The sequence below is a fragment of the Calypte anna genome, unplaced genomic scaffold (assembly GCF_003957555.1).
Source record: "Calypte anna isolate BGI_N300 unplaced genomic scaffold, bCalAnn1_v1.p scaffold_27_arrow_ctg1, whole genome shotgun sequence".
Taxonomy (NCBI): Eukaryota; Metazoa; Chordata; class Aves; order Apodiformes; family Trochilidae; genus Calypte; species Calypte anna.
The window spans coordinates 84,878-105,611 of NW_022045503.1; the positions used below are offsets into that span (position 1 = coordinate 84,878).

Consider the following 20,734-nt stretch of genomic DNA (forward strand, 5'->3'; position numbering starts at 1 on the left):
GGGCCGGGACGCCCCAGCCGCAGCCATGGCAGGAGGGTTACAGCCGCTCCGTGCGATCCAGCTCCATCCTGGGCTCAGGTCGGCAGAAAGCGGCTCCGTGCCGCCGCCCCGGGCCGATCCACCAGCTGGGAGCTCGGCGCAGAGAACAAAGCCGGAGGAGGGAGCCGGGGGGAGGCAGCTGGGCCCGGCTGCAGGGTGAAGCGGAGTTCAGGCCCCGCCAGCCGCAGCTCCTCCCCGCCGCAGCGCGGGGGCCTCGGCTCCCCTCGGCCGGCAGCGCAGGAACGTGGAGCCCGCGCCAAGGAAAGGCCCAGGCGGGGGCTGCCTGCGGGCAGGGCCCCAAACCTGAACGGCTCACCCCGGCAGCAGAGCACAGGGAGCGGCGAGAAGGGCGAGCGGAGAGCGGCCGGGCCAGGGGAGGCAAAAGAAGGGGTCAGGTAGAGGTGGGACCTCTCTCCCCGCAGGCAGTGTGCTCTGCACCCCTGGGAGGGTGGGCAGCACCTCGGGTACCCCCTTCCCCGCCTGCCCTCCCGTCCCTGTCAGTGTCGTGCCCCAGGATCCACAGCCTGAGAGCCCCTCTCCAGCTCTCCAGCCGCCACTGCCTGCGGTCCAAGAGGATGCCTCAGAGAAGCTGACAGCACATCCACACTCGGCACCACACTCCCCATATCGTATTTGCTCCCCAGCCCAGCGGCAGTGCCATGAAACAGGACCCTGCTCTTTGCTCCAGCTGCAGAGCACTCAGAGCCACCAGTGCCAGGAGAGCAGCCCGGCCAGAAAGCACTTTGGGAAACGGACCCCACCTGCTTCCCTGCTGAGCTCAGCACCTGCTCTCCCTCCTGCACCAGCGCTGTGCTCTGACGCCGCTTGTCTGGGAGTATAAATCTGACCTCACCAACACTGCCAAAACCTGAATTTGGGGTACTTGTAGTCTGGCTCCGTGTTGGGTATTCTCACTGGGGTAGCAGCCCTGCACCACCACACTGGCGTTGGGTGCCATGCCTGGGTTGTGGCTGGTGGCATTCTCTAGCTGCAGGTGGAAACACACCTGAGATTGATCAACTGCCACAGTGGAATAGGCACTGTGGGGCAAACTAATAACTTCTTTCTTTCAAATGAACTGATTTTCACCCCAAAAGTGCTCTAAAATGCAGAGTAAGATACTTCCCTCAGGCTCCTTGGGCCTGAGGGCTCTTATGCTTCCAGGACAGCCTCACTTCTCTACCTTAACCATCTTCTGAATCACAATCCCAAGAAAGATATCCACAGGGCAAGCTATCTGCAAAGCCATCTCTCTGCCACAGGAGAGGCACATCCGAGCTCTCATTATTACGTAGTGCAGCCCTATCTCTTGTGCTGCTCCTTGGCTCCCAGAGCCGTCTCCCTGCCTCATGGAGCTGCCAAAATGGCATCAGAGCCAAACCCAGTGCAGAACCAGGGAAAGGTGTCTTCAGAGAAGTTCCCCATTCACATGTGCCTGGTCATCCAACTCCCTGAAATGTCTGTGGACCAGGGGTCTCACACAAACCCTGCCGGGACAAACAGTGTCCAAGATAGGTCATGTCAGCAGTACCACGCAACCACTACTGGAGACTTGTGCCTGGTCCTAGCCTTGCCTGGAAGGGATTTACCTGGAGAAAAGCCACAGGAACAACAAAGCACCTGAAGGAGCAGCTAGATGTGTCAGCTCCGTGTGGGGTGGTTGGACAGTTTGCTGCCCCCATGGAGAGGGAGCAGGGCTGTGGCTGGTCATCCCCAGTCCAGCTCTCCTCCCCACAGTGCCTCTACCACTGTGTGTGGGGGCTGGCCACAGGCAGACACTCAGCAGGGCTCAACGCCAGCCCCTAAGGCAGCAGATCCCTGCTGTGGCTGGGGTTATGCCTCCTGGGGACTTCCCTGAGGCTCTGAGCAGCCCCCAGGTATGACAGACACCGCTGTGCAGCTGGCACACCAGGCTGCGACCCATGGCTGCAGGCTCCAGAGCATGTGCAGTCTGGGGACGTGGTGCACATTTTTAGATGGGAGAATAATTAACCACCAAAAGGGCTGTGGTGAATTCACTGCTCCTGGAAACTTTAAAACCCAGTCTGGGTATTTTTCTAGGAACTCTGCTAGAAGCTGATGCAGGGCAGCCCCAGGCTCTGTATTTAGCGTCCACCCCAAATCTTGGATCAGCAGAAGGTTTTACTGTAGCTGACTTATGAGGCTCCTGACGTTTGCCTGATAAAAGAGAGGGAAATGGTGTCAAGCTGTCTACGGTACAGCCCAGGAACCCCAGTTCCATTTGGGACTGTACTGCTGGAATATGTGGGGGCAGGGGTCAAAGCTATGGCCCTGGATAAAGCCCCTATAGCACCCTCACCTCTGACTTTGAACATCCTGCAGGGCTGTTCCCAGAAGGAGCTACATGAGAGGAGAAAGGAGAGAAGGAGAAGGTTTCCGCTTTTGCAATGAGACACCTGCATGAGCTTACAGAATCAGCGTGCAGATATAAGACAGACAAAGCTGTGGGGTCACCTCATCCACACAGGACATCTGCACCACGGACACACCAGGCACCTTGTGCAGAGGCCAAGTGTGTGCTGTGCGTCTGCCTGAGACAAGAGGACATGCAGCTGCAATCCCCCGTGCCAGGAACAGAAGTGTTGCACAAAACACAAGTGTGGGTGGGAATGTTCTGTGCCTCCTGAGAGCAGTGATGCCAAAGCCCAGCACTCTCTCCCCATATTGAGGCTCCAACATGGAGCATGGTGAGCCTGGAGCTTCAACATCAAGAGTCCAGATGTTCCCATTCACACACCTGGCCAGATCAGCAGGGAGAAGGAAGCCATGGCAAATTGTTTCTATGGTTCATTGCATTCTCTAGCCATCTAATCACTGCTGCTACCCCTGAGTCTGATCCTGCCCCTGTAAGAGCAAGGAGTGGTTGTTCTTGAAAACTCTCTCAGTATTGGTATTGGTGGGTGGACCAGGCAACCCATCTCCTCCCTGGATAAACCAGCTGCATGGTCACAGTGTTTTCATCATAGAATCATAGAGTAATTTGGGTTGGAAGGGACCACTGAAGGTCATCCAGTCCAATCCCCCTGCAATAAGCAGGGACACCCTCAACTAGATCAGGGTGCTCAGAGCCTGCTCAAGCCTCACCTTGAACATCTCCAGGGATAAGGCCTCAACTGCCTCACTGGGCAACCTGTTCCATTTTCCCACTACCCTCATGGTAAAGAACCTTTTCCTAACATTGTTTTCTGGCCTGCAGCTTTCCTGTTCTACCCTGTGGGACTGCATTCTCCACTGGGAAATGCTTTGCAAAGAGGAGATCATGGCTGCACGAGCACATTCTGCTACTTCTCACAGGATATGATTCTGACAGCCATCATCTCCTGCTTCTTGAAGAGGGAGCAAGATTGAGACCCCAGGTACCACAGAGCATCCTGCTGGGGACCAGGGTGATGCTAAGGCTCCTGACAGCACAGAGGCAGTGCTGCTGCCTGTCTTTTGGCCTCATTCAGATGCGCTTGGTTGCAAGTGTGGTATTTCCCTGGAACCTGCTGCAGCTGCATACAACACATGGAGCACTGCCCCCCCTTCCGTGCCTTGTCCTCTCCTTCTGCCTCCTCCTCCTCCTTCTCTGCATGGTGCTGGGATGGCCTACACCCAGCCTCACACAGAGACTACTCAGCCCAGTGTGGCACTGGTGCCCCCCCATCGTGCACCACACTGGCCAGGGCCAGCCTGCAACACCTCTCCCATGTCCCACAGCATGCCCCAGGGATGGTCCTCTCCAGCAGTTTAGGGTTCAGCAAAATGCAAAAATGTGGGATTCCTCATTTCAGGGCACAGTGATACCAAATTGTAGAGATTCAGAAAGCAACAACCCACATTCACAGGGAAAATTACACCAAAGGCTTTATACACAAGGACACCAAAGCTGGGTAGGGAAATCCCCAAGCTGAAGCTGGGTCTGTGCTTCAAGGAGGCACCAGGACCTGAGGGAACCCTCTGGATCAGAGATCCCAGGTCTCATTAACAATTTCCAGCCCAAGCAGGGGTGACACAGCTGGATCTGCTGCTCACTAGCAAGGGAGGACTGAGGGAGGCTGTGGTAACCAGCCATAACCTTGGAGTCGTGACTATGGAGTAGCAGTGCTCAGGATTCTAAAGGGAGTGAGAAGAAAGAGGAGTAGCAGAGAACAGGCCCTAGACTTCAAGCAAAACTTCAGCTTATCCAGGGAGCTGGTTGGTGGGAGGGTTCCCATGGGAGGCAGCTCTGAAGGCTAAGGGAGCTCAGGAAAGCTGGCAAGCCTTCAGGCCAGCATACTCCAGGCACGAGAACAGTCCATCCCAGTGCTCAGGAAAACAAGGAGATGTCTCAGCAGATGGCCTTGGCTGAGTAGGGACCTTAGGGCTAAGCTGCAGTGCAAAAAGGCAGCATATGGGAGGTGGATACAAAGGCAAGCTGCAAAGGAGGAATTTATAAACATTGCCCAGGCATGGAGGGATGGTGTTGGGAAAGTCAAAGTTCAAATGGGGTTGAGACTTCCCAGGAAAACTGAGGGTGCTGAGAAGAGCCTCTACCACTATGCTGGTAGTAAAGGACCATAAAGGCTGATTTCTGAAGGGGTGGCTGATCTGATGACAGCAGACACAGGTAAAGCTGAGACATTTGATGCCTCAGTCTTCACCAACAAGGCCGCCTAGGCCACCATGCTCTTTGAAAGGGTATAGAGAGCTTCCAAATGGGGATGAAGATTGAGTCAGAATTTCTTCTGTATACTTGATCCATATGAATTGATGGGATCCAACAGGCTGCATCAATGGGTGCTGGCAGAGATGGACTTGCAGGGCTGGTCTTGCAGATGTGGTGGAGATCAGGGGAGATCACTAACTGGAAGAAAAAGAATATTGCACCCCACCTACAAAAACGGCCAAAGGGATGATCTGACGATCAACACTCATGTCAGCCACACTTTGGTCTCTGGGAGAGTCATGGAACAATCCTCCTGGAGCATGTTTTTGGCCACATGGAGGAGCTTGGGAGGGGAACAGCCAGCACAGATTGATTGTCCTGTTTGTTTTCTGCAAGGCACAGAAGGGATCTGTCATTGAAGGGATGTGGATAACAATTGCCTTGACTTTAAGAAGGATTTTGACACCCTCTCCAACAATCTTCATCTCCAGGACAGACGGGAGAGACTTTTCACAAGAATAAGGGGGGAGTGATTTAAAACTGGAAGAGGGGAGAGCTAGGTTAGACATTAGAAGGAAATTCTTCACTATGAGCGTGGTGAGACACTGGAACAGGTTGCCCAGAGAGGCTGTGGAGATCCCATCCCTGGAAGTCTTCAAGGCCTTCAAGGATGGTGTTTTAAGCAACTTGATCTAGTGTGAAGTGTCCCAGGCCATACAGGGGAGCTGAAACTGGATGATCTTTAAGGTCCTTTTCAGCCATTCTATGGATTTCTGTTATGATTTGGAGGGCTGGACAACTGGGTGGGTCAATAACAGGTTGGAGAGTTGGGCTGAGAGGGTGGTGGTTCACGAGCTGCGCTGCCTGGAGGCAGGTGACTGGTGGAGCACCACAGGGACCAGCCTAGGGACCTCTCCTGCTAAACATCAGCAGCAATGGTCCAGTGCAGGCACAGGAAAAACACCTGTGAAGGTCACAAATGACACCCCCAGGTCAGGCAGGAGGAATGGGCCAAGGACCGCAGGAACCACATGAAACTCAGCAGGGACATATGCCAAGTCCTGCTCTGGGTAGCATAGCACAGGCTGGAACTGCCAGGCTGGGAAAATGTCCTTCCTGTGGGTCTGGGTGGGCAGCACCCTGGAAGGACAAGAGAGCCCATCAGTGCCCTGGCTGGTGTGAACAGGAGCATAGCTGAGATTGTCCTCCCCTCCACTTAGCCCTTGCTCAAGACACTGCATCTAGTTTTGGGACCCCAGTACAGGAAAGAACTTGACAATCTGGTTCAAGGATGACCACTGAGAAGGTCAGGGGTTGGAAAATCTGCCATTTGAGGAGCTGCTAAGGGACCAGGGGAGGGGAGCTGCTGAGGGGAGAATGCTGTAGACACAGCATCAAGTGGGAAACACTGATGGGGACCTTATTAAGGAAATGGAGACAGGCTCTTCACAGTGGAGAACAACAGACCACAGGCATCAGCTGAAATGATAACTTCATGATGGCCATGGGGCAAAGTTTTACCCCTGTGAGGACTGTCCTGTATTGGAGCAGGTTGCCGAGAGAGGTTGTGCAGCCTCCATCCTTGGAGGTTTTCAGGACACTGAGCAGCCTGGCCTAACCCCCCACAGCTGCCCCTGCTTCAGGCAGGAGGTCAGAGCAGAGACCTCCCAAGGTCTCTTCAATCTGAAGTGCTCTGTGACTCACTGATCCAGCTGCTGTTCCCTTTCCCTACCACAGGCTCTTGGACACTTGGAAAGCAGCTCACTCTGCTATGCACAACTTTGCTCCACTATGCTAGAGCTGTTTGTTGGCTCCTTGTCCAGCACCCAACATACCCCTGTGCCGTGCAGCTCTTGATATTGTCCCACTGCACAGCATCAGCAGCTGCTCCCAGCAATAGACACTTCCCCTCCTCTTCCCCCAGTCCCACATGGGCTGGGTCACAGCTCCTCCTCTGCACCCAGGCACTGTTTTTTTGTGCCCGTGGGGGCATAAGCCTGCAGTTACCCCCCTAGACACAGCGAACAGCAGTTCAAAAGCCTCCACTCACCACTGTCACATAGCAGAACATACAGACCTCCGTGTGCTCTTTCTATGTTTCCTTCAGTGCTGCAGACTGCTTCTTTCCTGCAACTCTGCTTTGGCTTCACTGACCCTCCACACTAAACTTGGGGCACATCTCTAGCACCTCCTGAACTCCTGCCTTAGGTGCTCTCAGAGTTCCAGCATGACCAGGGTCCATCTTTCATACAACTCTTTCCATTTCTGAGTCCTAGCAAAGCCAAAACCTCCTCATGCTGGCACAGGCTGAAAGTTATAGAATCATTGAATCATAGAATGGCTTGGAAGGGACCTTCAAGATCATCAAGATCCAACTGCCCTGAAGAGGCAGGAACATCTCCCACCAGCCCAGGTTGCTCCAAGCCCCATCCAACACTGCCAGAGATGGGGCATCAACAACTTCCCTAGGCAACCTATTCCAGTGTCTCACCACCCTCACAGCGAAGATTTTTTCCCTAATATCTAACATAAATCTCCCTTCTTTCAGTTTAAAACCATTACCCCTCGTCCCATCACTACCCTCTCTTGTGAAAAGCCCCTCTCCAGTTTTCCTGTAGCCCTCTTCATGGACTGGAAGGCTGCTAAAAAGTCTTCCCAGAGCCTTCTCTTCTCCAGCCTCAATAGCCCCAACTCTCTCAGCCTGTCTTCACAACAGAAGTGCTCCAGCCCTTTGATTGTCTTTGTGACCTGTCTGTTTCCTGTGCTGGGGCTCCAGAGCTGTACACAGTTCTCAGGTGATACACAGCCAGTGAGAGCAAATACTGTTGGGGGGGGAGGAAGAAAGAAGTACGAACCAACCAAGCCCTTTCCCAAGGGCCATGAGCCACCCACAGTATTCAGCTTGGGAGAAGTTTATACTAAGGTCAGCGGGATCCTGTGCCCTTCACTGATTAATGTTTCAGTCCCAGCTCATACTCGAGTCCAGGCTGGGAAGCGTACAGTCACCTGGCAAAGGGCTGCACGCTTGGATTTTTGTTGTTTCCTCCTGACACCATGTGAGGGAAATAAGATAATTGCTTTCCAATATCTGAAGGGGGCGTACAAGGAAGCTGGGGTAGGGCTTTTTACATGGGTGTATAGCAAGAGGACAAGGAGAAATGGTTTAAAACTTGAAGAGGGGAGATTTAGGCTGGACATTAGGAAAAAATTCTTTCCTGTGAGGTTAGTGAGACACTGGAACAGATTGTCCAAGGAATTTGTGGCTGCCCCCTCCCTGGAAGTGTTGAAGGCCAGGTTGGAATGGGCCTTGAGCAACCTGGTCTAGTGGGAGGCGTCCCTGCCCTTGCAGGGGAATTGGAACTAGATCTTAAAGGTTTCTTCCAACCTAAACGATTCTATGATTCTATGAATACAAGAGAGAGCAAGTGATACACTGTGCAGCAGCACAGACCAAGAGCTGGGCTGCAAAGAAAAACCCGATGGAGGGGAGTTTAGGTTTTGCTTACAAAACAACTGAAGTAAGAGGATGGAGAGGCAGGGAGAAGCTGGGGAGGACATGTCACTTTGATGGAGGGGACAGCCTGAACCAGAGGCCAGCCCCCTGGTGCTGCATAAGGATGCAGACAACCTGGAGGTCCAGCTGGAGACCAGGGGCTGCAGACTGAGTCCAGGTCAAGAAATCAAAAGTATCTTCAGGGGAGAAGCTGCACCTCATTGCCAGACACAAGATGTTTAGTATAAGCAGTTGTTAAGTGCTGCAGCCGTGCCCCAGAGCAGGGTGGGGGAGAGGAGACAAAGGCACTCAAAAGTTGACAGCTGCTGAGTGGGCAGCGAGCCCTTACAGACAGCCACAGCAAGATGTTTTGTATGTTGGGCAGCCTCTCTGTATCTACAGAAAATGTTTGTGACCACTACAGAAAGGCTGAGGATGTTCTCAACTCTATATGCATGACAAACAGTGAATATTTAGAGATATGATTACCCGATACAGTGAACGCAGACTTGGGAATACCATGGAAGTCATGGGAACACTGTATGCCAGCAGAAGAAATGTGCTAGCTGAACAACAGACAAAAATGCAAAATGTTAAAACAAAATAGCTACAGTTTGGCATGATCACCATCTGTGTGCCAGGGAGCAGTGTTGGGAAAGGACTAGATGATGAGACTCAGGGGCAAAAGGCACAGAACAGCAAAAGGAACTGCAGAGTGTAGTGGTAGCACAGGGCTGGGATATGCTACTGTTGGTTTTGCATTAAAAATCACAGAATAGATTGTGTTGGACCTTTAAAGGTCCGCTTTAAAGGTCATCTAGTCCAGCTCCTCTGTAAAGAGCAGGGACACCTGCAACCAGATTAGGACTTGATGGCATGTCATGAAAAGAATCTGGATGAAAGCAACAGACAAAATGTATTATTCCCCTCATACAGAGGATAGTAAATCAAACAGCTCATGCCCCTTGGGCCCCAGGGAGGTGTTGAGGAAAGCAGGGGATGAGCCTGATGCTGTGTTTTGAAGGCTTATCTTTGATAGGTATTGCAGAGGCTGCAACCAGAGAGGGGCTTAGGGAATCCACCTGGGGTGTTTTCTGCTGAAGTCATTGACCGATCATTGAAATTCCAATAAAAAGTACCTGTTTGCATTCCAACTGGATTTTAATCTGTCCTGGGCATCAAAGTCACGAAGAAGGGCTTCTGTAAATGCACAGGTGACAAAAGGAAAGCTAGGGGAAGTGCATGTCCACAACTGAAGGAGAAGGTGAGGCAGGAGGTGTACAAGACTGGGGTACTTAATGCCTTCCTTTCCTCAGTCTTCATTAGTAAGAGAGATCTCCAGGAATCCAGGCCTCAGAGACTGGGGTGAAGGCTGGAGCAAGGCCAGATCAGATTGAAGAGAAGCAGACCAGTGAATTCTTAAGCAAACTGGACATACAGAAGCCCACAGGCCCTAATAGGATGCACCCACAAGTGCTTAGGAAGCTGGCAGATGTCATTGTGAGGCCACTCTCAGTAATCTTTGCTCAGTCATAGTGTTTGGGAGAAATGCCTGAAGACTTCAGGAAACTAAATGTCACTTCTGTCTTCAAGAAGGGTAAGCAGAAGGCCCAGGTAACTCAGACCAGTCAGCCTCACCTTTATCCCTGAGAAGGTGACGGAGCAGCTAATCCTGAAAACCATTTCCAAGCACGTGAAGGACAACAAAATCATCAGAAGTAGTCAGCTTGGCTTCACCCTAGGGGAAGTCCTACTTGGCCAACTGGTAAATTACTGGCCTGGTAGATGAAGGGAAAGCAGTGGGTATTGTCTACCTGGACTTCAGTGATGCACACTGTGTCCCATGAGATCCTTATGGACAAGCTATTGGTGAATGGGTTGGATGAACAGACAGTGAGGTGGATGGATAACTGGCTGAACAGCTCAGCTCAGAGGGTGGTGATCAGTGGAACAAAGTTTACTTGCAGTCCAGGAGATAGCAATCTACCCCAGGGGTCAACACTGGGTGCAGTCCTGTTGAACATCTCCATCAACAATCCTAATTGTTGGGCAGATCATCCCCTCAGCATGTTGGCTGATCACTCCAAACTGGAAGAAGTAGCTGACATGCAGATGGTGCTACTGCCATCCAGAGGGACCTTGAAAGGCTGGAGAAATGTACTGACAGGAACTTCATGAAGTTTATCATGGGGAAGTGCAAAGTCCTGCCCCTGGGGAAGAACAGCCCCAGGGAGAAATAGATGTTGGGGACCACCCCATTGTAAAACAGCTTGACACAAAAGGCCCTGGGGGTCCTGGCAGACACCAGGCTGAAGATGAGGCAGCAACGTGCCCATGCTGCGAAGAAGGCAGATGGTGTTCTGGGCTGCATCAGGGGGAGTGTTGCCAGCAGGCTGAGGGAGGTGATCCTTACCCTCTGCTCAGCACTGGGGAAGCCACAGCTGGGGTTGCCGGGTCCAGTGACAGGACCAGAGGAGAGAGATGGACATACTGGACAGAGTCCAGTGATGAGGAGGGGTCTGAAGTGTATCTCCTTTGAGCAAAGGCTGAGAGAGCTGGGACTGTTCAGCCTGTAGAAAAGAAGTATCAGGGGGGATATCATCCATGCATGAAAGAGGACACCAAGAGGATGTGTCCTCTTCCCAGTGATGCCCAGTGCCAGGACTAGAGGCCATGAGCACACACTGAAACTGATGTTCCTTCTGAACATCAGAAAATACTTTTTCACTATGAGGGCGACCAAGCTGTGGCCCAGACTGCCTTGAAAAAGCCATCTAGACATGGTTCCGGGCAACCAGCTCTGGATGGCCCTGCTTGAGCAGGGGTGTTGTACCAAATTATCTGAAGACGCTCCTTCCAAACTCAACCATTCTGTGATGTCCAGCCAAAGGCCTTTGTGAACCTCCCAGATCACCATTCAGCTCCAGCCCTTCTGAGAAAGCTGATCTTCTCCACCATCCCTAATAGCATTGTGCAGCAGTATCTGCTACCAGCCCCTAATTCCCTGCAGGTTTGGAGAGATGACTTAACTTGTGAACCCTGCAGTTACTGCAGCTGGGCAGAAGTGCACCTTGTGGGAGTGTTGTGGCCAAAGCAGAGCAGAAGTGGGTGGCAAGGAAGAGCAGCAAGAAGAGTCAGAGTAGGCAGAAGGAAACCAAAGCACCAGTCTTCAGGAGATATGGCTGCCATGAGGGAAGGAGGACAGCAGGAGTTCCTTGCCCATTTGCATGGAGAACTGAGAGGACAAAGATGGGCACTGAGGCCTTGTTATGTCACACCCTCATCCTCATCCCTCAGCAAGATGGGAGGGAAGAACGGAGCCAAGGCATTACAAAGCTCTTATGTTCTCCAGGGCTGGAGATGGATGAAGAAGCACACCCCATGTTTGGGTCCTAAGCTGCATCACTACAAGGAGTCAAGGCTTCTCCTTCCCTCAGACCCACCCAAATGCAGCACTGACTGCCTTGGACAGCTACCCTTCAACATCCTGGCCTCACTGCTGACTCCTGCACCTTGGCACACAGAATCGAAGAATCATTAAGGACTTGAGCATCTCTCCTATGAAGAAAGACTGAGAGACCTGGGTATATTCAGCCTGGAGAAGAGAAGGCTGAGAGAGGATCTTCTGAATGTTCATCAATATATGAGGGGTGGGGGGCAAGAGGACAAGGCCAATCTCTTTTCAGTGGTGCCCAGTAATAGGACAAGGAATAATGGGTTGAAGCTAAGTTCCACCTCAACATGAGGAGAAACTACTTCCCTGTGAAGGAGCCCTGGCCCAGGCTGCCCAGAGAGGTTCTGGAGTCTCCTTCTCTGGTGAATTTCCAACCCCTGGATGTGTTCCTGTGTGCCCTGCCCTGGGGGATCCTGCTGTGGCAGGGTGGGTGGACTAGATGATCTCTAGAGGCTCCTTCCAACACCTAACATTCAATGATTCTATGATTATAAGGTTGGAAAAGACCTTCAATATCATTTGACTCTGGAACAGGTTGTCCAGAGATGCTGTGGCTGCTCCATCCCTGGCAGTGTCTCAGCCCAGGTTGGATGGGGCTTGGAGCAACCTGGGCTGTGGGAGGTGTTCCTGACCATGCAGGGGGGTTGGAACTATATGTTCTTTAAGGTTTCTTCCAACCCAAACCATTCAGTGATTCTATTCAATGATTCTATATCACTGACTTCAACCATAATCCAACCACCAAACCATCTCCTGAAGTGCCACATCTATGCGCTTCTTTAACACCTCCAGGCATGGTGACTTCACCACCTCCCTGGGCAGCCCATTTCAAATGCCTCACAGCTCAGACAAATTTTTCCTGATATCCAACCTAAATCTCCCCCGGCACAACTGAAAGCCATATCCTCTCCTATCACTAGTTACGAGCACAGGGAAGGGCCGGAGTGCCACTCATCAGCTTGGCCGCCATGCTGGGCCTGTCCTTCCCAGCTTCAGCCTGCGCAGTCGGCAGGCAGGCAGGCATGCAGGCAGGCAGCTCATCTGGAGCCCTGCCCTGGCTGGGTCTCTGCTGCGCACATGTTACGCTGCGGCTTTGGCAAACATCTGGCTCTGGGCTCCCGCCCCTGCGAGTGACGGCTCTTGGTGGGAGCGGAGGGGAGGCTGGCGCCAGTGTGGTCAGCGCTCCCACGCATGGCTCCCCCCTCCTGAGCATGTGCCAGGCCTCCTGCCCTCCCCAGCCCTGGCACAGCTGCTTGACCAGCTAAAAGCAGCAAGGGAGCGGCCACCAACGCTATTTCAGGAGCTGTCTTGGGCTCCCGGGCTGCCTTGCGGCCTCCAGCACACTGCGGCCTCAGGGGAGCAAGTGGGGTCAGGGTCCAGCCCCAGCGACTGCCCGGCATATGTTGCCAAGGCGAGGGTCAGACCATGAGCCTGCAGGGAGCCCACGGCCGGGAGACCCCTGGCTCTGAGGAGAAGCCCATGTCCAAGACAGTCACACATCCAGGGGAGCCCCACATCTGGTGGAGCTTCAGGTCTGGGAGACCCCCCAGGCCTGAGGGGAGCCCCACATCCAGGGGGACCCTATGTCCAAGGAAGTCGCATGTCCAGGAGACTCCCACACGCAGATAGAGCCCCACGTCTTGGGGAGTCCCATGCCCAGGGGAGCTGCATGACTGGGGGAGCTCCACATCCAGGGGAAACCTCACGCCCAGGGAGAGCCCCAGGTCCATGGGAGCCCCATGTCCAGGAGACCTCCACATCCAGGGTGAGACCTCCAGACGGGGGAACCTCATGTCCAGGTAAACATGTGGCACTGTGCTGACACAGCCACACATAGCAAGGAATGGAGAGCCTGCAGCTTCCAGCACTACCCTGGGATGGAGTAAAACCCCCAGTTCTGAGGAGGAGGGGAAGCAGTCTGAGGTAGGGCTGCGGAAGGTGTGGCTGGAGATGAGGAGCAAGGCTCCCCCATGGCCATGGAGGTGTCTTTGCTGGTGGAACAGCAGGGAGGTGAAATGGGAGATGCAGCAGGGACCAACAGGGCACGGGGAGCCTCAGCAGAGCAAGCAGGAGCTGAGCAGGGCAAGGAGAGGGGGAGCAGGGTAGGGAAGATGGGGAGCAGGGCAGGGAAGATGGTCCTCTGCAAAGGAAAAGTGCCCAAGGCATGGGGCTTGCGTGTGGCAGCAACAATGCAGGGTGGGAAGTGAGTGACCTCCTGGGGGTGCACTGGTCGACCAAAGAGGGCTTCAAACATGGGTGTTGGGCTGGTTTGGGCTGTGCTGAGCTGACAGAGCAGTCCTCACAGTGAGCTGGGACATGGCTGCTTGAGATGTGCAGGTGGGAGAGGGGCTCAGGGTAGCAGCAGACCGAGCAGGGTGACCCTGGGGAAGGAGGTAGGGATGGGGATAGGGAGCTCGAGTGTCCCAAGGGCCGTGCAGGTGAAGAAGAGCTGTCCTGGGGACAAAAAGCCAGGGTCCCCAGGGGGAGCAGGCAGCAGGGGCTGGCAGCAGCCAAGGGGTGTGGAGACACCGAGAGGGAGAGGAGCCTGGGGGGCCACGATGGTGGTACTGGCCATGGGAGGGGAGGGAGTGGGGCTGGCACCTGAGGGCATTGTGGGCAGGTGTGGGGACACATGGCAAGGGGACCGTGTCAGCGAGCCGTAAAGGGGCTGGGGCTGAAGCAGAGGTGAGGGGAGAGGGGCAGCTGTGAGGGGGCTGGGGATGGTGAAGAGGAAGAAGGGAGCTGAGAGGAGGAGCAGAAGAGCATGGGGGAGAGGAGCGCAGGGGCTGGGGCCTCTCGGCTGCAGTGGAAAAGCTGCTGCAGCTCCAGGGGAAATGCTACTTGAATTAATCATGGCGCTGGCTGCTGTGCCAAGCCCAGGAGGAGGCTGCTGGCAGCGCAAGGAAATAACTTTCACAGGAATTTGGAACAAATGCAGCTCTTCTGGCGGTAACAGCGCTCACCTCCCCCACAACCTCCCCATGTACCAGCATCTCCCCCATGTCCCCACTCCTTCTGCACCCCCAGAACCAGGCGGCGCTCCCAGCAGCATGATGCATTCCCTCCCCTCCAGGGAGGTGTCCCCCCCCTCTTGCTTTCTTTTTTCTGAGGTGGGGGAGGCTTGTTCTGTGTCATGCAATGGTCTGAAAAATGGTTAATGCTAAATCCCCTGTCCCAAGAAAACGAATGCATGTACAGTAATGTTCTCCCCACCTCCTGCCACTCTCTTTGGCAGCGAAGTCTCTGAGCATTAGTGCTCTGGCAGTTCCAGTCCCCCTGCACTTCCCGTGTCCTCACAGCTTCCCCTTTCAGCAGTGCAAGCGAAGCATCGGGATTATCTGTCAAGACTTTCTTTCAGTATTACAGTCTCTGTGCATTTCATGCAGGTCTTTCTATCTGGGGCACAGCCCAAGAGGCTGTTCCAGTGCTGTGACTGCAGTACAGCCAGTACCACAGAATCACAAATCAGTACTCAGTTTTCAAAATTTACCAGCCTCATGCTCAGGACTGCAAGATAAGATACTAAGATGTGAGATTATATATTAGGTTTGTTGCTGGCCAGCTTTTCGTCTCCGGTGTTCCCCAAAAATTGTGTGCTTGAATGCAAAGGAAAAACATAAACCACAGGAAGAAACATAAATCCTGGTTCAGAAATCACTATTATTGGGTCTATGCAAGAATCAATAATCCACCATCTCATCTCACTCACATTTCTGTCAAATCAGCCTGTGCTCACAACATGGGGTTTACACAGCACTGTGTGCTTTTTGCTGGCTGCCAGAGGACAGACAATACTTGATTTAGCCTAAAAAGTTAGAAAGGCCCAGAAAGACAATATCTGACCATGCATGCAGCTTGCTGGTACAAAGTCAAATGTCTAAAACAAATTTAAGCCAGCAGGGTGAATTTATAACAGAAAAGGGCTTCACATGTAACCATAGCATTTCAATGCAGTCTGATGAGCCATAAAGTTTCTATAGCATCAATTCAGGGCCACAGAGAGAAGCAGAGACAACCAGTGACTCTCCCCTGCTCTTTTTTCTGCTGGTGTGTTCACTGATTCCCTGGGCTCCTTCTCCACCAGTGTTTGTCTCTCGCCTCAGACTTTAACTCTGAGTTTGCTATGTCCTTCGCTTAGTGCTCATGTAGAGTCTGCTACTGTGGGACCTGGAACATGGTAAACACAAGTAATAAATAAAAGAAGATGTTTTGAGATCCTATTTCTTTCTCAGGAGCTCAGGTCGGCAACCTGCTCTGCTCATCTCTGGTCGTACACCAAACACAGACACTGACCTTGCAGAGAGGACGGGGTGTGCAGAGGAGCAGGAGAGCTGCAGCCATTCTGCAAGTCTCTTCTGGTCACTCACACTGACTGCCCACTTCCCCATAGCTCTGTCCTGCCTACAGAAAGCAGATGTCGCTGTCTGAAAATAGACCTGGTCCTCCCAAGGTTTCTTGCTTAGAAACATGGCAGTCCAATGGAGATGGAACTCATCCAGTTAGTTCTGTGCTGCCCTGTGTCCTGCACACCACGCTGGCAGCGCTTGCCTGTTGCCTATGTGGGTCTGGACCAAACCCAAACCTAGACAGAGGCAGGAAGGAGCCCTGACTCCTGAAAACCATGGACAGAGGGAGTCAAGAGGGAGCAGCTGCACATGGGGGCTGTGGTGCTGCACACCTGACATGACAGCGACCCTGTGGGACACAGTGCCAGTTCCTGGCCACCATGGCCTCTGACAGCACCTCCTATTTGAGGCAACAGGGTGCCATGGCTGAGGGGTGGACGTGGTGGGCAACCATACTCTAAGACCTGGCTCACCATCCCAGCTGGCTCCTGCCGCAGCCCCATGCTGAGCCAGCAAGCCTGGCCAGCCTCCTTTCCCATCCTCTCACGTTTCCCAGCTCAGAGGAAGCAGCAGCAGATGTGTGAGCTGTTTGCTTTGTGCCGAGGCCACGCGGGAGTTACCTGCGCGCAGCCCAGACGCGCCATTTCCAAACGAAACACCAGGGCTAAGCCAAGATCTGGCCAAACCCTCGCTGGCTGTTGGGACACTGGGCCAACACCTTCCCCTGTGCCATGCTGAGCGGGGATGGCCCCACAGTGCCCCAGCCTCAGCAGCCCCTCACCCTGAGCCACCCCATGGCCCCCACCTCCTCCCCAGGTCCTGCTCTCCCTCTGCTGTCAGGATCCTGGCCACCATCTCCGATTGCATTTCCAGAAGGCCTTCCCACATGGTGAGTGAGCGGCACCGAGCAGGAAGGCATGGAGAAGTGCAAGGGGGCTCTCTCTGGGGGCTGCTGCAGCCCAGACAGCCCCCCACATGCCCATAGTCTCTGCCCTCACCCTGCAACATGGCTCCTCTGCTCCTACCATGTCCCTGAACCCACCCCTGACCCCTTCTCCTGTCCCTGTCCCCATCCTACCTACTGGGGACAGTGCAGAGGGTTGTCCTGAATAGCTCAAACCCAAATCTTCCTCCACTCATATCTTCCTCCTCATCTCCCACCCACCTCTCCACTGACCCTACCCTGACCTCCTTTCGATCTGCTACATGCTAAACTTGACCTTGCCCTTGCTCTTTGTCCCTTCTCTATTCTACACTTGGCCCTTGCTCTCCCCCCAGCTCCCCCGCACACTCCTACTCCCATCCCCTGCTGTCACCAGTGCCTCTCCAGCCCTCCCACCCTGCACTATCACCCTCCTCCTTCACACCCCCTGCAGCTCGCATGCTCACATCCCCATGCCCCAGCAGCCCACCCACCCCACAGACCACTTCTCATTACCTCTGTTTCCTCCTCAGAGGCCCCAGAATTCCTGCTCCCCCTCACCCCAGATCCATAGGCACTTCTCACCACTTGGCCCTGGAGCCCCTCATGGCCCTATCCAGCCATCCCAGTGCCCCCAGTTTCTAATAACTGTCTCCAGCTCCACAAGTGCTTGTCCCAGTGGACAGTCTGGATGCTGCCTTGGTCAGCAGCGCCTACCACTTCCCCACCACCAGCCCCCCCCCAAGCCCATGTATCCTCCTCCACTGCCCATCTCAAGCAACCAAGGCCTGAGCGGTAACTGAAACTGCAAATGCAGAGAGCACCAAGCATAAGAAATACAGATGGCATCACTTGATGGATGTGACATGGACTGTTTGCAAGGGCCTGTAGTGATAGGGTAAGGGGCTATCTCTCTCTGCCACTCTCTTTGGCAGCAGAGTCCTATCACTACAATTAGAGAAGAGCAGATTTAGATTGGGTGTTAGGAAAAAGTTCTTTACCGTGAGGGTAGTGGAAAAATGGAACAGGTTGCCCAGGGAGGCAGTTGAGGCCTCATCCCTGGAGATAGTCAATGTGAGGCTTGAGGAGTCTCTGAGAAACCTGATCTAGTCGAGGGTGTCCCTGCTTACTGCAGGGGGGTTGGACTGGATGAGCTTTAGAGGTCCCTTCCAACATCTTGGGATCTGCAGAACCTGGCAGAGGGGCAGCACCTCTCCAGGTGACCTCTCACTACATGAATGCTGATGGAGCACATCTTTCAAGTCAAATCCCATATATGCTGATTCCAAGGTAATGTGACAAAACCAGTTGTATGTAGTTAATGCTAATATTCACAACTACCCTCACAAATGCTGATGAACTTTGGCTAGTGATCTCATAGGGGGAGAGAGAAGTTAGTAGCTTGTCTACAAGCAACGTCCTAGAGGTGCTACCCAAGTTCCTGAGCACTGTTCCAGGCAGCTCTATATTTGCCAGGCCTGGCACAGTGCACCCCAATCTTAGCTGAACTCAACACTGTCCTCTGCACAAAGGACACCCTTGAGGCATGCCCAGAATTTCAGTTTTGTTGGGGTGACAGTGCTCTGCCCTGATTCCCACCCTGAGCACAGGGGTCTTTGGTCCAGTGCTCCTGCTGTGACTAGTGCCCATCTCAGCCAGGATGAATGCACAAAACAGCCTGGGTGGCAGGTCTCCCATCCCAAACCTCTCACAGCCCTGTCTGTGTCTCCCTTGAGCCCAGCTCCTGATTCTTGCACCTACCTGTAAGAAGCAGGTCCCAATGGGGGTGTTCTCCTTCAGGGACACGTTGTAGAAATTACTCCTGAACACTGGCTCATTGTCATTGACGTCCTGCAGGGCCACGTGCACCACAGCTGAAGAGGAGAGGGCAGGGGTTCCCCTGTCTGTGGCCAGCACTGTCAGCTGAGGATGAGGATCCTTCTCATAATCCAGTGGGGCAGCAGTGGTGATGATACCCGTGGCGGGGTCAATGGCAAACCAGCTGGAGTGGGTGTCATGGCCATGCATGATGCTGTAACGCACCTCCCCATTGGGCCCTTCGTCCATGTCACGAGCTGTCACCTGCAGGACAAAGCTGCCTGGGTACACAACCTCAGGGATGCTTTGTTTGTACTCCTGCTGGTCAAAGAGGGGGGGGTTGTCATTGATATCCATCACCTGCAGCACAAAAGCTGATTCTGCCCGGAGCGGGGGTGTTCCTGAGTCAGTAGCTGTCACCCGCAAATCATAGGAGTCTCTTTCTTCCCGGTCCAGAAGCTGGTCCACACAGATCAGGTAGATGATGTTGTCCTTCGTTGTGAGGGCAAACTTGCCATCCCCTCCTTCCAGTGTGACATTGACATTGGAGTACTCGCCATAGTCTGGGTCGGAAACAGAGATGCGAGCCACATACTGGCCGGGCTGGGCTCCCTCAGAGATCTGAGGAGAACCATCTTCACTCAGGAAGATGATAGTCATGGTGGGCTGGTTGTCATTGTAGTCACGCACATGAATAGTGACAAAGGCTGTGGTGACTTCAGGATGGACAGCCTTATCCCTTGCCTGCACCACCAGCTCATGCACCTTCCTTACTTCATAGTCCAATCCCTTGTTGAGCTTGATGACGCCAGTCCGTGAGTCAATGGTGAAGTACTGCTCCGGATCACTCTGCCGACGGTTTATCTCGTAAATCACATCCCCATTGTCACCTTCGTCTGCATCAGAGGCAAAGACCTGCAGGATGCTGCTGCCAGGTTTCAGGTTCTCTGAGATGAGAGTGTGATAGCGGCTCTGGTTGAAGCTAGGAGCATTGTCATTGATGTCCTGGATGGACACGTCCAGTGTCATCTGGGTACTCCGGGGAGGAGAGCCACCATCATAGGCTTCCAACAGCAGCGAGTACGATGAGCGGTTCTCCCGATCCAAGATGCTGCTGACCACCAAGTCCAAATACAGGACCCCATTGGGTCCTCGACGTGTTTCCAGAAGGAAGGCCTGCCCCACATTCTCTCCCTTGATCACATAGCCTTGCGTGTTGAGTAGGCCACTGTCAGCATCAAAGGCTGGGTCCAAGGGGAATCTGCTGCCAATGGGGGTGTGCTCTGGGATCTGGAAGGTGCTGTGCTGCTTGGGAAAGGCTGGAGCATGGTCATTGATGTCATTCACTTGGATGTTCACTTCCACAGTGATGCCCTCCGGGGTGACAGCTATGAAGCTGTAGCGGTCCCGAGTCTCTCGGTCCAGGACACGAGCTGTTTTGATGATTCCGGTGTTCTCATCTATCCCCAAGTCAGTGGTGACACCGCTGCCCTCCTGTGCTGAGATGAAATACATGTAGGCACTAGTTCCAGGGGGCAGGCCAGCACTGATGTCCCCAATGATGGTGCCAGCTGGCTGCTCCTCATCTATTTGTAGATCCAGGGTGCCCAGGACGGCAGAGCCCTTCCCTGCTCTCAGGCCCCCAAGAATCAGCAGCTCCAGCAGAAGCACGGCTGACCCCTTCATCTGCTCCATTGCTAGTGACTTGCAGAGCAGAGGGTGGCTCAATCTCCTTCCCACTTTAATCCTGCATGGAATGCAGACCAGAGGATGATGGTTAAGAGGGAGAAGCAAAGGAAGAACAGAAAAAATAATCTGGAGAAGGAAGACCTGCCAGGTAACTGTTGCCTGATTGCTCTGTATCACTTGCACCTCACAAAGAGAGAAGGCGCAAATGTGTCAGGACAGAGGGCTCCCAGAATGAAGGGTCAAGACAGAACCTAACATCACCAATGCAGGTCACAGCAGCCAGAACCCACCACAGAGGCTGCTTCCTACACAGCCAAGCATTCTT

General features: G+C 53.6%; 1 protein-coding gene across 1 annotated transcript in view; it reads right to left on the reverse strand.

The window, feature by feature from the left end:
• The window catches only part of DCHS1 (dachsous cadherin-related 1), a 50,171-nt gene extending 29,710 nt beyond the window's left edge, over positions 1–20,461 (reverse strand). The window contains exon 1 of the mRNA XM_030468733.1: positions 18,664–20,461. Coding sequence (XP_030324593.1) covers positions 18,664–20,415 — 1,752 coding nt within the window. The 5' untranslated portion in view covers positions 20,416–20,461. The remainder of the gene's footprint in view (positions 1–18,663) is intronic.
• Positions 20,462–20,734: the final 273 nt, after the last annotated feature.